Raw genomic sequence first — 16,213 nt, 5'->3', positions numbered from 1 at the left:
GAATAAAACATTTAGAAATGCAACGGTCACATAAAATCTAGTTCAAATTCTGATTGGGAAGTAATCATTAAATAATATTTTTAAATATTCACACATGCACTTTTATTGGCATGTCTAATATCTAGAAAATGCAGGTTTCTTGTCTCCTCACATTCAGTTAGGAATTACATAAATCGCATTAATGATACCAATTTTCAATTCAATATGGCAAAAAAAAAAAAAAAAGTTTAAATAACTGGGATGTGCGCTCTGCTTCAGTGAACAGCAAACTCTGCCTACTTTCATTTGATTGGCCATCTCAGTCATTCTGACTTTAAGGAGCGTTAGAGACAGCAGCCCAAAATGTAACTTTTACCCAAACCTTGTTTACTTACCAAGAAACAGAGCGGTGTGTAATGAGGTACAGCACCATAGTGTTAACATGAACATTACTGGGATCCACTGGGCAGAGGTGTCGCGCGCAATGAAGAATGCATGTGACGTCACTGGCAGAGGACGCGCATGTAACTCGACGCTGCAGGTAACTTTCGCTTTCATATTTCTCCGGAAGAACGTGTTTTCTTTTATGTGTTTCATAGCTTTATTTGTAAGAAAATGAAGTGGTTTCGTTGTTGTTTCATGTTGTCTGTAGTTCATTTTATCATTTGTGTTAACATAAGACTAACATTGTGTATTTGAGTAAACGTCACCGTCGTTCTGCTGTTTCTCCGACTCTCAGGATCCGTTCAGCTGAATTATTTGTTTGTCATTTCCAACCAGAGTAAGTGTTGGAGATCTCACTCTTCTGTCTGTTCAGCTTCATCATGGATGACACACAAACACCCCGAGATGAAGATGTTTCTCCAGGATGCAGGTACTTTGAATACGTCTATATAACCCTAAAAAGGTCAGGACAATAAAGAGACATCAGGAAATTAATTAATTGCTATTTCGATTTTATTAGAACACAAATAATATAAATTCGTGATTTTATTTATTTATTTATACATTTTTATTTTTTAAACTTTAAAGTTTGTGTCCCGCTTCATCCCTTTGCGGGTAGAAAATGATTGAAAACAAAAAACTTGGGCTTATAAATGAACATGATTAAAACTTTGACAACAAACCTGTTGTATGCAATCAATGTCATGCCCTCTTGATAGTTTATGCTTTTTTATATCACATATTTGCTGTGAAATTTTTCATGATTTTTTTTTTTAAGTAAAATGAATAACTTTTGTATTGTTAGTAATAATTTAACATAAACATGTACTGGGCTGACACATGCAAACTATATATTTTGTACATTTGTATAGCCTACATAAGTTTGTATTTGTTTTTTATTAGGTACATATACATATGTATACGTGTATGCCTGAAAAAAAATCCATGTATTGTGGAGCTAAAACTAAATTCAGTATTGCTAACTAAATTAATAATAATTAACTCACTAGCAATAAATTATCATAGTCTATATGTAAAAAATATCTTGATTTATACCCCTAAAAGTGTGACGAATCCCCTGAGATACAAACATTTACAGGCAGATTATGAAAAATATAAACATTACATCAATAACACTTTAACATAAACACAATAATCTAATACTTAACAACAACTTTTTTAACCCTCTGGTGCTCTTCGGTCACTTTTGACCGAAAAATTTTCTGTTTTGAATTTTTAAAGATCACAGCTTAATCGGAATGATATGAAACTCTGTGACTTTTATGCCATTTGGGATGTCAACACACACAAAAAAATTGAGGGCATGATTCAAGCAGGCTAAGTGGTCGTAAAAAAAATAGTCACACTTGTGCTCTTCGGTCTAAAATGACCGACCATAGGAAATGAATGGGAAATCGACAAAAATACAAATATTCAGAGAATTTTTGTGTGTACAATCTACAAATCCTCCACAATGCTGAAAAAAAGTACACAGCAGTGAAGGGGTGACACTCTAAAACACACCCATTCACACACAGACACACACACTAATATACTCACCTCTATTCGGTCACTTTTGACCAAAACATTTTCGGTTTTGAATTTTAAAAAAAAATCACAGCTTCATCAGAACGGTACCAAATCCAGTGACTTTTATGGACACACATAAAAAATGAGGGCACGATTCAAAAAAAAAAAAAAAAAAAAAAAAAAAAACTTGTGCTCTTTGGTCAAAAATGACAGACCACAGGAAATGAATGGGAAATCGACAAAAATACAAAAATGTACAGAATTTTTCTGTCTCTTTCTCACACATCCACACACACGCACAAATGAACTGAAACACAGCAAATTGAGAAGATGTAAAATAAAAAATATATGTATAAAAAATTACAAATCCAGAGTGCAAAAGACACACACTCTCTTGCATATACAAAAAATTAACACTTCAAATTATATTTATAACAAAAAAAGAAATAGTCTTTGAGATTGTTTAAATGTATGTTCAACTATTCCACCTAATAAAAATGCTGAATCAATTGTCTAAAAACAACTAGGCAATTCACAAGCTGCTTTGTAAAGAACTATACAGGCATCAAGTTACACCTGCCATTACAGATGTTTTTCTCGTTTTTTACCAACAGATGGCGCTAATCTGCATTCAAAAATTTGTGTTGAATTGCTGAGTCTCTATTTCAACCTGAAATACTGCATTCATTTAAAAAAATATATAAATAAAAAATAAATTAAAAAAAATTATTATTCTCAATGGCAAAAAACATGTATATTAATTACAGCATAAATATTCATTATTACCACAAAACCCTCTCAAAATGCAAAAGAAAAAATATTATTAAACAAAAATGAATTCGAATGGTTTTACTGAAAAAATTACAGGATGCGTTACAGGTGTCCGGTCACTTCTGACCGCGAAGAGCACACGTGTGACTGCAAAACAAAGAGCACCAGAGGGTTAAATATGTAAATCCCCTATAAATTTTGTAAATGTGTGAAATAGATCAACTTTTAAATGAGGGTGAGTATTTTCCCACAACAGGCGGCAACGAAACAAAGATGTAATGTAAGTCACCAGATCCAAATCTTCACAACAAACACCCTTTCGATATTTTCTTAAAACCATATGTTTATTTTGTTTTATTTTTAAACAGGGATCATCAAATCTGGACCTCGAGATCCATTTTCCTGCAGAGTTTAGCTCTTACCCTAATCAAACACACCTGAACATACTAATCAAGGTCTTCAGGATCATTAGAGAATAACAGGTAGGTGAGTGTGATCAGGGTTGGAGCTAAACTCTGCAGCGCATTGGACCTCCAGGGTAAGATTTGGGGAACCCTGTTTTTAAAGGTCCTTTATTAAAATGAATGTCATGATTACATTTCTTCAGCAGAAGAGATCAGAGTCAGAGCTGTGTGTCATATTTACGTTGTGTTTTTGTTTAATCTGTTATTATGTATTCATATTAAACAACTGTGATGTTGCGCTCTTTTCTAAAATGTTTTATTTTTTTAATCTAATATCATGTGGTTATTTGAAAATTGTTTGCAGTGTGCAGTCAGCTTTAGTTATGGCAGAGAGCATATGAAATAACTTTAGATTTAATAGCAAATGTTAATATTAATACAGTAATTCAAAGGATTATTTGTTATAGTTCAGTTCATCAGAAGAAATCAGAACCAGAGCCCAGCTGTGTGTCTATGAGGAGTGATGCTTCTTTGCCTCGTCAAATTAATTTTTTAAAGAGTGACAAGTCTGTAGGTCGTCCACAAAATCTCAGGTACAATATTTCATTAACAGACGGACTTTAAATGTTTATTATGGTGTTTTATCATGTTATTATTTGAATATTTCATCTAATATTTTAACATTTTCTCACACACTGTCTGTTATAGTTCAGTTCATCAGAAGAAATCAGAAGCAGAGCCCAGCTGTGTGTCTATGAGGAGTGATGCTTCTTTGCCTCGTCTAATTGATTTTAAGATTGACGACACAAGGTTTAACCTCAAGTATTAAATTATTTTGTAAAATATATTATTATAGTAAGATATTTTAAATTAGAGTGGCGTAATTATACAGCACTATAAGAAAAAAAATGTAATTACAGTTACATAGAGCACAAAGTAGAATTTTTTGTGTCCTGGTGTAAGGTAAAGTGTGGTATTTATTTTAATATAATGCATCATCACGCATTAATCAAATACATCATTACTAACTGACATATTTCTTAAACCCTGTGAAATCTTCAGTATATCAACACAGAAAACAAAAAAAGACATTTTGCTCTGTACATTTATCTCTGTAACTCATGTGATAATGTGGTATTTTAATTTTCCAGGCATAAAGTTTTCAAAACATTTAAATCAAATCTAAAGAAGAAGTTTGAGCGTCTGTATGAGGGAACAGTGACGCAGGGAACCCCAACACTCCTGAATGAGATCTACACAGAGCTCTACATCACAGAGAGTGAGAGTGGAGAGATCAGTAATGAGCATGAGGTGAGACAGATTGAGACACAATCCAGGAGAGCAGCAACAGAGGACACAGCCATCAAATGCAATCACATCTTTAGGCCTTTACCTGAACAAGACAAAGCCATCAGAACTGTGCTGACAAAGGGAGTCGCTGGCATTGGAAAAACAGTCTCTGTGCAGAAGTTCATCCTGGACTGGGCTGAAGGTAAAGAGAATCAGGACGTCCAGCTCATATTTCCACTTCCTTTCAGAGAAATCAATCTGATGAAGGACAAAACACTTAGTCTTTCAGATCTTCTTCATGTCTTTTTCCCTGAAACTAAAGAAATAGAAATATCCAGTGATGAATATAAAGTGTTGTTCATCTTTGATGGTCTGGATGAGTGTCGTCTGTCTCTGAACTTTAAGAGTAAAGTGAAACTGTGTAATATATCTGAATCAGCCTCAGTGGATGTGCTGCTGATGAACCTCATTGTGGGGAATCTGCTTCCCTCTGCTCTCATCTGGATCACCTCCAGACCAGCAGCAGCTGATCTCATCCCCTCTGAGTGTGTCCATCGAGTGACAGAGGTACGAGGATTCAATGAGCCACAGAAGGAGGAATACTTCAGGAAGAGAATCAGTGATCAGAGTCTGGCCAACAGGATCATCTCACACCTGAAGTCATCAAGGAGCCTCTACATCATGTGCCACATCCCAGTGTTCTGCTGGATCTCAGCCGCTGTTCTAGAGAAGATGTTGAGTCCAGCAGAGAGTGGAGAGATTCCAAAGACTCTCACTCAAATGTACACACACTTCCTGATCCTTCAGACCAACATCAAACGTGAGAAGGACTATGAGAAGAATGTGACAGATGAAGACATGATCCTCAAACTGGGGAAACTGGCTTTTCAGCAGCTTGTGAAAGGAAACCTGATCTTCTATGAGAAAGACCTGAGAGAGTGTGGCATTGATGTGACAGAAGCATCAGTGTACTCAGGATTGTGCACTCAGATCTTCAGAGAGGAGTTTGGCTTGTATCAGGGGAAAGTCTTCTGCTTTGTTCATCTGAGCATTCAGGAACATCTAGCAGCTCTACATGTGCACCTCTCCTGGACAAACCACAACAGAAATGTGTTTGAACAAATCACCAAACAGAGATTTCAGTCTAAAATGAAGAAATACTTTCAGCTCAGTTCATCAGAACATGTTTCATTATCTGAGCTTCATCAGAGAGCTATAGATGAAGCTCTGCAGAGTAAAAATGGACATCTGGATCTTTTCCTGCGGTTCCTTCTGGGTTTGTCAGTGGAGTCTCATCAGATTCTTCTACAACGAATAATGAAGATGAAAAGAAGCAGCTCTGACAGCAATGAGAAAACAGCTGAGTTCATCAAGATGAAGATCTGGACCATTGAATCTCCAGAGAAATCCATCAATCTGTTCCACTGTCTGAATGAACTGGGTGATCATTCACTAGTGGAGGAAATACAACGGTATCTGAAATCTGGAACAATAAAGGAAGCCAATCTCTCTTCATCTCAGTGGTCAGCTGTAGTTTTTGTGTTGTTGACATCAGAAGAGGAACTGAATGAGTTTCGTCTTGATAAATTTGTTAAAGTAAATAATAAGACTGGAAATATGAAAGTTCTTCAGAAGTTGCTGCCTGTGATTAAAGAATCCAGATCAGTTCAGTAAGTATTAATGAGAACAATCACTTCACTGGTAAAACATAAAGAAAATCAAAGTTAAAAGCTCCTAAATTCTAAGTGCTGTAGTTATTATTTTAGTGGTCTGCTAAAGTGGTATATATATATATATATATATGTATGCATTTTACAGAATGGCATCTGGAATGACAAGCGCTAGACTCAAACTTATATTAAACACATGAACTATCTGACAGTTCACGGCCCAACGTGTGGATTATTGTTAAAACAGTTAGAAGAGGAATAACATTAATTTAACGGTTACTCAATAACAATAAAATTTTACCTAATTAATAGATAAATGCTGATTTAATCCAGTCTTCACTTCTGTGTGTGTGTGTGTGTGTGTGTGTGTAAGTGTTAATTTTCCCATGAAACTTACATGGGCATTTTTTATTTTCTCAAGGTATGAATTTATTTAATTATATTGGAATTGCGAGTTGTTGTTTATGACAGCAAGTTGTTTGATAGTGTTTCACCTGTATGATTTTCATCTCTCTACAGGTTGAATTATTGTGGCATCACAGATGAAGGTTGTGCTGCTCTGGCTTCAGCTCTGAGATCAAACCCCTCACACCTGAGAGAACTGGATCTGTCTGAGAATAAAGTAGGAGATTCAGTGAAGCTGCTTTCTGATGTACTACAGAATCCTCACTGTAAACTGGAGAAACTGTGGTAAGATCATATATGACTCACACATGCTATTTTGTGCATAATACCATCAGGACAGATCTGCATAAGACAGATATTTTGCTTAAAATACAGATATAGTGCATACAGGAAATGTTATTTATCATGCTTGAATGAGACCTTTTTTCAATGTTTTATGATCATGTTTAGTGTTTTGTGACATTTTAAACTTCTGTCCAATGATCAATCAAACATTGATTTGTGCTTTAAGTTTGTATTTTATCTTTAATAATGGATTCACAGCTAAACTGTTCTGATCTGAGAGAGTGAAGAGTGTGTGGTTGTTCTCTACAGGTTGAGTTATTGTGGCGTCACAGATGAAGGTTGTGCTGCTCTGGCTTCAGCTCTGAGATCAAACCCCTCACACCTGAGACACCTGAATCTGTCTGGGAATAAACTAGGAGATTCAGTGAAGCTGCTTTCTGATGTACTACAGAATCCTCACTGTAAACTGGGGACACTGTGGTAAGATCATATATGACTCACACATGCTATTTAGTGCATAATGCCATCAGGACAGATCTGCATAAGACAGATATTTCGCTTAAAATACAGATATAGTGCATACAGGAAATGTTATTTATCATGCTTGAATGAGACCTTTTTTCAATGTTTTATTATCATGTTTAGTGTTCTGTGACATTTTAGACTTCTGTCCAATGATCAATCAAACATTGATCTGTGCTTTAAGTTTGTACTTTAATAATGGATTCAAAGCTAATCTGATCGGAGAGACTGAAGAGTGTGTCGTTGCTCTCTACAGGTTGAGGGATTGTGGCGTCACAGATGAAGGTTGTGCTGCTCTGGCTTCAGCTCTGAGATCAAACCCCTCACACCTGAGAGAACTGCATCTGTCATGGAATAAAGTAGGAGATTCAGTGAAGCTGCTTTCTGATGTACTACAGAATCCTCACTGTAAACTGGAGATACTGAGGTAAGATCATATATGACTCCCACAGGAAGGTGCCATAGAATGGAAAACTGTATTTACCTTGTCATAGTTGAATAATAACATTTTTGTACATGGACATGACATACTGTGAGTCTCAAACACCGTTGTTTCCTCCTCCTCCTTATATAAATCTGGTGTCTACAAAAGACCACTGAAAAATAGGCTAATCCTAACATAACAGCGACTATGACGTAATAGTCTTCGGGATCATTAATAGTTACGCCCCCAACATTTGCTTAGATCAATCAATCGAAGTTATGCATCTAAGCTATTGTGAAAAAAAACAAAGGCTAGGACAATAGCGAAAATGGCAGATCACAGGAATAAATGTTTTGTTCCAGGTTGTGCAGGGGATGTTAAGTGCAGGGATGGGTTGGTGTCTGTACTCAGAAAGTCAAGGAAAACAAATAAGGTGTTCTAATAAAATAAAGCCAGCCACTGAAGGGACATGGTTAGCTTATTGCTAGCGGTAGCCTGTTACAATGCAGTACATAAGATTTCACTTACCACATAAAAGGAGAGATTACTGCACGAATCATGGTGAATGATTTACAGATCCTGAGCATCAATAACAAGCATCTAATTTAAAGGATCGACTCACTGGCCCGAAAGCGAAGTCCAGCGATCTGGTTAAAGGTTTATTGCATGTCCGGTCTTTTCACAGCGCTTCAAGATTTAGTTTCAATTTTGATCTGGCTCCGTATTAATCTGACTCCAATTTTAAATATTTATTAAATTTAGACTGTATTTCCAATCAAAAGGTTATCATAAAGTTAGTTGTGTCATAATTTAGATACCTGATTATTTTGGACGTGCTATACTTTCAATTATTCGTTCATTGGGAACCTAATGTCGTCTGAGTCTGGCGTCGGCCGGAGCGCCAATCTCGTAACACAAAATCGCCAGCCTGATAATTAATCAGAGGTTGCTGGGGACTAATATCTTCTTGTCAGCTGCCTACTGCTTGCTTTTACAAAAAGTATAGGTTATTTAGTCTTTCCCATACACAACTTGTTAACTCCAGTGATAAGCAGAAATCAGGAGGTCTTCAGAGAACGTGCCTACTGCTCCTGTTCATTCCTAGCCTCCAGTTTGTCTTATCCTGGCCGTATATTTATGCGCACAAAAGCGTCCTCACAATTTACTGGTCATAATGATTTCAGGACGTATCAGAATAGCCAAATATAACATTTTATTTGTCAGGTACAAATGTATCATGCCAATTACACAATTAAACAATGAGAGTCCAATTCAATTTCAATTTAGATAAATACATAACCTCAATAACCCAAAGAAGTATCTAAGAGTGGGAAATGCATACCTGATTATCAGAGAGACACACTGCAGCATGAGAGACTTAGAGATTTAGCTCCAGCGACTCTTGCATACAGTGGGGGTCATTTGGCTACAAAATCCCCCAGTACTGTTTCACCACTTGCCTTATATACCAGACCAACACAAACAAATCTTTCAATCAGTTGTAAAACGCTGAGACCTTTTGTTTTGTCAGGAGGTTCTCGCGACCCAGGGTCCCATTTGCCATCTAACCCTAAGGGGAGAACACACCCAATAGCAGCAAACCCAATTCTATGGAAGTTTTCAATCTTTCTTACAGTATATGTGACTGCTATGAAATTGAGACCATTTTACCAAACACACAGAGACCATTAAAATGATATCAAACATGAAGGAGAAAAACAATATATTCACAAGATATAACATGTGGATGATCTTACTGATTTCCAGCAAAAGCTTTTGGGAAGAAAGGTGAGAGAGTGGGAGAAGAGAGGGGGGTAGGTCAGGGTGGGGTTGTTTGCTTTCTCTTTGAAGATCGATTCTCCTGATTCCAGTAGTTTTATTGCTTTATTGCATGGCAGCTGTTTTGAGTTCCTGTGTTTTAATTCCATGAGGAGATAATTTCACTCCTTACATAATCTTGTAAAATATGTGGCAAGTACTGCCGCTGTAGTATAACGTTAACCAGAGCACGTGCGATCACAAAAGTAAAAGTAAAATGATTGTGCAATCAAAACAGCAGTTTCAATGACCTGCATATTTATAGTGGCTCAAGCTCATGATTAAATGTATATTTTCCTCCGTGTGTGAGCTACTGAAATAAGCCGCTCTGGGAAACAGCCAATCAGAGCAGAGCTCATCATTAATATTCACGAACCTTCTAAATAAGGTAATAACAAACCATTACATTCTAGGGGCAAATCCTAGGGTTGTAAATGGACTTGTAAAACCGTTTCTGGAGAATTTTTGTCCTTTCCTATGCCATATACCTTCTATGTAGATATCAGACAACAATTTAAAATATTGGATCAATGCATTCTATGGCACCTTTAAAGAAAACATGAAGTGTTCAGCCTCAGCTATAGTATTAAAATAAAGATCATTGCAAAAGTCATTGGTTCTGCTCTTCACTGTAGTTTATATGTAGATGATCTCTGTATTTGTTACAGAAGTAAGTACATGAATACCATCAAGTGAAAAATCCAACTGAAGATAAAATACAATCTTGGTCAACACAGAACAGTTTCAAGTTTTCACAAACAAAAACAGTTTGTATGCATTTCTGGCAGGCAGGGGCCACTTATGCTTTTAGGAGGCACGCTAACATTTGTTATGATTATTTTTCAGTCATTTTTCACTTTTCCATTAATGTTTTCTCTAGAAGCAAACTAATAATCTAATAAAACAAGTTCAGCTCAAATTAATGACATTATGTCTTTAGGAATTTTTCTCTTCTTTTTAACTGCAAATGGGAAAATTATGAAAATGTGTAAATAAAAAGTGGTCTCTCAAATACACCACAAGTAATACACAGTAATATACAGAATAAGCTGTATGAATTACTTGATTTGTGCTGATTTGTCTTTAGGAATGACAGACCATTTATTTTAATTATAAGACAAAAGTGCATTTTATCAAACATTTACCACAATAAATTTTTTACATTTATCTCATTTCATTAACAAAATAAATTTCTTTAATTTAAGAAATTCATGTTACACGTTCTCTTGCAGCAGCTGATTCTTTGTATACCCACGATTCACGCCTGCTTTAACTTATATGCAGATTCAAGCATCATTACTGTCGCCTGCAGGACAAACTGTATATTGCACCCGAAAATGCTCTGTTGTAGTAGCCTAGAAATCTAGACGCACCCTAGCGGCAGCAAAAATTATTTTGCAGCCAGGTGGGTCTAGACACTCTCAATAGGCCTTCTAGCTGCAAAAACCCAAATTGGGTCAGGCCAATCACAACGTGTATAGAGTAGGCGGGGCGGGCTTAACATATGACGACAGAGTTGCGACGGCTGCCACTTGAAAAACAAAGAATGGCGGCTGCAGCTGTCGAACAGCGGTCTTTCGAATCGGCTTTGGCCGCGACTCTGGAGGACTTGGAGTTAAGTTTTTCTTTAAGAAACGAGCAAAGAACGGCACTTAAGTCATAACGTCACTTAACGTCACCTTCTTCGTTGCTCTGATTGGTTGAAGCGCTATCCTATTGCGTGCATAGGGATTTTGAGAGACAACCGTTTATCCCGCCCCTCGGAGTAAGCCGCGTCTATGGAGAGTTTCCAGACTAAACATCTTGATGTAAGTCTGGCTCGCCAGGCTACTGTTGTAGTAAAAAAAAATCCAGAAATCCCAGTTTTAAAGGGGTCATCGGATGCCCATTTTCCACAAGTTGATTTGATTTATTTGGGTCTTAATGAGAAGTCTATAACAAACTTTACTTAAAATTTCTCAGTGTTAGTGTAAAAAACACCCTTTTTACCTGGTCAAAATTAGCCCTTTTCAGAGCGAGTAGTTTTGTTGCATTTGCCTTTAAATGGTAATGAGCTCTGCTCGCCCCGCCCCTCTCTTCTGTAGGGACTGACAAGCTGTAATGTTTACTTTAGATGCATTTAGCCACGAAACTTGCTAACTAGCACATTATTAAGAAAGGTGATTTGCAAATATGCATTAAAAAACCCTTATACTCACTTCTGCTGTGGGTGAAGCTGCATCACAAATTATTTGTGTGAACAAAGACGCATTTATGTAGATCTCCGGGCGCATTTCCTTTCTAAAACAAAAGTAACTTTAATCCTCTGCGTCTTCAGAGGCTCAGATGTCAGGAGTAAAAGATGACTGCTTTGTTCATTAATACATTATTAGATGAAACAACAAAACACCTCAATCGAGATCCATCTTTATATCACTATGAAAATATATCTTAAACTTATCTCTGAGTATTTGTTCAGTTCTGAAGCACATGACAGTTCCAAACAGCTCCATTGAGCATCAACATGCATAAACCTCAATCTATCTGCAGCAGTATGTGGCAATGCTTGTCATTATATCTCCTCTCCTGCTTCAATAACAAACCACAGACACTTCAACAGCAAATCAGATTGTGTGATTGTTCTCTACAGGTTGAGTTATTGTGGGGTCACAGATGAAGGTTGTGCTGCTCTGGTTTCAGCTCTGAGATCAAACCCCTCACACCTGAGAGAACTGAATCTGTCTGGGAATAAACTAGGAGATTCTAGTAGGAAGTTACTCTCTGATCTGAAGAACGATCCACATTATAAACTGGAGACATTATTCTTTTGTGAGTGTTTGTTTATTTAAAGATTCTAAATTGAGTAACAGTCCTCCTGTGTGTGTAATCGGAGAATATTAGACAATAATTCAGCTCCACATTAGTCTCTGTACTTTAAACTGTGTTTAATTTTGTGATGTGACCGATTTATGAACATTATGAATACTTTCATCTCTTACAGATTTTCTAAATGATAGTAGTTGTTGATCATTCACTGTTATTAATCAATGATCAGTTTATTCATAGCTCTGTAATATAATTATACTATATGTTTTTCTGAGCTAGATCAGCTGATGTGATGTGACAGCAGTATTGTCTCATACTCATATGTAACTGTCTGTGTGTTTTATTGCAGGACTCTCAGTATTTAGACATCAGTCCAGTTTTCTCAGGATGAGCTGATGGTGAATAAGGAGCCGCTACAGAGACGTCACAGACTCACAATCAACAGAGACTGAGTGGTGGAACCCCAAACAAGACGGGGTCTTTCTTTAAAAAATTCTTTATGCCATTTTTTCAGTAGATGTTTTTTAAGAACTTTTCTCACTATAACATTAACGGGTAGAACCAGGGTTTCCGCGGGGTCTTAAAAAGTCTAAAATTTAAAAATCAAAATTTTAGGCCTTAAAAAGTCTTAAATTCGCTGTTTAGGTCTTAAATAATTTCACATAGGTCTTATTTTTCCGATGTCCATGTAACGCTACCACTAAAGCTCATTTAAATTCTCTTTTTGTTGTTTCCGTGGTGTTGTAGTTCTTTATTTCACTATTCCAAATATAATTTGCTGTATTTAAACTACAAATGAGACCAACATGCAATAGCCAATCAGCTTTCTGTTATTGGCGCGAGTCTCTCTCGTATTGTACCGCAGAAGTAAAATGGATTTAACTTTTTAGCTTTGGGGAAGTGCAAGTTTAGCGATACTTAGCTTGAAAAAACTGAATATAGGGCTTGGCTAAGGCCAGTTGCTAACAACTGTAGATTTTTTTTTCTCCCCCTGCGGAAGTTACTGCGTCTTCAGACAGAATCGCAGTAGCAGAATACAGGTCAAACTACCTTTTTCTGTATACAATGTTCTCAATAATAATAATAAATATAGGTCAAGCTAGCTGACCGCCAGCCTTGGAGATACTTTTAAAATGTTTTTTTTACTTGCCCGACCGAACAAATCGCCTGATTAAAACTGAAGTGACAAAACAACTAGCAAAGCATCGAAAGGCAAGAAAGATTCATATTTTAATACATTCAACGTAAACAGAAATTGATAATGGATAGTGTATTTCTGGTCTATTTGTGACATACTTTAAAACAAATGAATGTAACAGCATTCTAAAGAAACACACTGAGGTAAAAATTTAAAATGTATAGTTTATTTATAACATGATATAACGTTAGTTCAGTAATATACCAAGTGAGCTTTTTGCTAAAAATTCTCACAATTACAAATGTTACATTAATTTTAGCTCAATAAACAAGTAGTTTGTCAAGTAGTTACTTACATATTATACAAAATATTTTCACTGTTTTGTTCTGTTTCACCAACGAAAATAGTTCCAAACAAGGATCGCAGCAGAAGCATTCTCCTAGCAGCGTTTTGCTATGATTCAGCGTTTTGCTTGAATCAGTTGAAATAACTCGCTCATGAAGTGACTTACCGCCACCTGCTGGTAGTTTAGTGTGTTTAAAAGTATGCCTCCACACCCAACATTTCTAATTTAGATATTTATAAATCAATAAATGTATTTAAAACATTAATCTCACTTTTAATTTTGCAGTGTAAATTGTGTAATCTCACTGCTAACAGCCATTTAGAATTTATTGATAAATTCATAAAATAAATTTCAAAGGTAATGCATACATTTCAAAAGTAAAAAAAAGGCCTTTATAAAGGTAAATCAAATATGCAGATTTAAGATGTAAAAGGTAATAGAGCACTGATGAAATTATTGCTTCAGAATTTTTTTTAACATCAGATATTTCTAGTGGTACTTTTATGGGGATATTTTGTGTGGAATAGTATCTGCTGATATGAAAAGTTCACTGTATATCGTAGTAATAAATGTAATTTATGACAGCCATGAAATTGTGTTTACTTTTTAAATTAAACACATTAAATATTACATATATGCATATAATATAATATCTATTTCCATTACAGGTTTCGGTCTTAAATTTCATATAAGGTGGTATTAAAAAGGTCTTAAAAAGTCTTAAATTTCACTTGTTCATATCTGCAGAAACCCTGAGAACTTAATGTAAAACATTGTGCTGAATTTGTTGTACTCCCATTTGTAAAATACAAATACATTGTTTTATAAAGAAAGCAGAAAATAGGTTCAGGCTCAGAATGACAGAAAGACTCATCTGATATAATCTAGAGATGACAGACTGAAGATGTGCGATATAATATCACATCTATTTATTGCCAAACTTTATAGAGACTTTAAAGAGTCATTACCCCATACAAAACTCAGATAAACACTGTCAGTTTATAGAATATTTTGTTTCCCAGCAGTGACTGTCCACTTTAGAACAGACTTGATTACAGATGCATTTAACCCATATTGGGCTCATATTATAAGACATAAAAGCCTGATGCATCAAATATAACGTGATACAAACAGTTTTTTTAAGCCAATCCCTAATCCTAACTCTATTTATTGAATAATAATTAATATAACCTAGTACTAAAATGTATAATTATACTGTAACAAGGACACATTAAAATAAAGTGTATTTTTTAGTACATTGTCTAAAGGTTCAATAAACTGTTTAGTTTTAAAGATGTTGATTTTTCTGACTACTTGACTTTACAGGGTCAAAAAAAGAATGAATAACCTGGCAACAGAGGTAAATTTAAGTAGAATACTTGATCTGACTGTTCTATTTCTCCTCTGTATTTCTTGATACATGAACCCCTGAAATACTCTCTAAACCTGATGCAATAACAAACAAGATGATTTGACTGCTTGTACTGTCTGTTAACTACTTAGGCTTCTCCTTGTTTTTATATTTTAGACATAATGGGATAAATTTTACAGCAAAAGTATTGCAGTCACACATAAAAATTAAATAAAATATGCATGAAACCACAATATAAAAACACAAATATATTGCTCTAAATTTAAAAAAATAAAAGCAAAGTTTTCAGAATAGCGAATAATGGACTCAGATCAAAAAATAATAAGCAAAATCAAAAATGTTAATATTTTATATCATATTGCACAAAACTGAAATAAAAATACAAAATCGTGTTTTCTTTGGTTGTATTTCTCTGTTTTTGTGCTCTCAGACATTTTCTGCTTGTGTTTTTATTATTTTTGTTTGCTTATGCTGTTTTTCCTTTCATTCTTGTTTCCACACTCTGGGAACTCTCATACACCCAGCACAAAGCGGCACCAGGCATGACCAAAGTATTTTGTGCTAGTCTTCGTTTTCATGTCCTGTGCCACATCGTTTAAATAACCAATGCATTGGTGTCCATTCGTGTGCCCATGGGCGTGTTAGTCTGAATACGAGGAGTGTTTAGGCGCATTGTTGGCACGTAGCTATATTTTGAGGCAACTGACATAAACTGTTTTTTTTTTTTTGGTTTCACTTTCCCTTTTTCAATCCTTTGCTTAGGCTAGGTATGCACTAAAAAAAAATTCAAATCTTATAAGATCTTCAAAATGTGAAAGACCACAAACATGAGGTGAAAAAATCATTTTGCTCCCATAGTGTGTGGTTTGCCACGATGACAAAGACACCACACCACACACCAACAGATCTTCAACCAGAGTCCCGATTGTGAACATGGGGAATCTCACAAAATGTCTTGAGACTTGAGAATAAATGTCACACAACAGTTCTTCAAGAGCTTTATTTTTTAT

At 35.6% G+C, this 16,213-nt stretch overlaps 1 protein-coding gene across 1 annotated transcript; it reads left to right on the top strand.

The window, feature by feature from the left end:
• Window positions 1–4,257: 4,257 nt before the first annotated feature.
• LOC141325787 (protein NLRC3-like) lies at window positions 4,258–6,782 on the top strand. Its single transcript, XM_073834520.1, has 3 exons — window positions 4,258–4,262; window positions 4,466–6,088; window positions 6,608–6,782. Exons 1-3 carry the CDS (start codon window positions 4,258–4,260, stop codon window positions 6,780–6,782), a joined length of 1,803 nt encoding a protein of 600 aa, XP_073690621.1.
• The last annotated feature ends 9,431 nt before the right edge of the window (window positions 6,783–16,213 follow it).

The sequence above is a fragment of the Garra rufa genome, chromosome 2 (assembly GCF_049309525.1).
Source record: "Garra rufa chromosome 2, GarRuf1.0, whole genome shotgun sequence".
NCBI classification, from domain to species: domain Eukaryota; kingdom Metazoa; phylum Chordata; class Actinopteri; order Cypriniformes; family Cyprinidae; genus Garra; species Garra rufa.
This window is presented reverse-complemented; position numbering and strand designations above follow the sequence as displayed.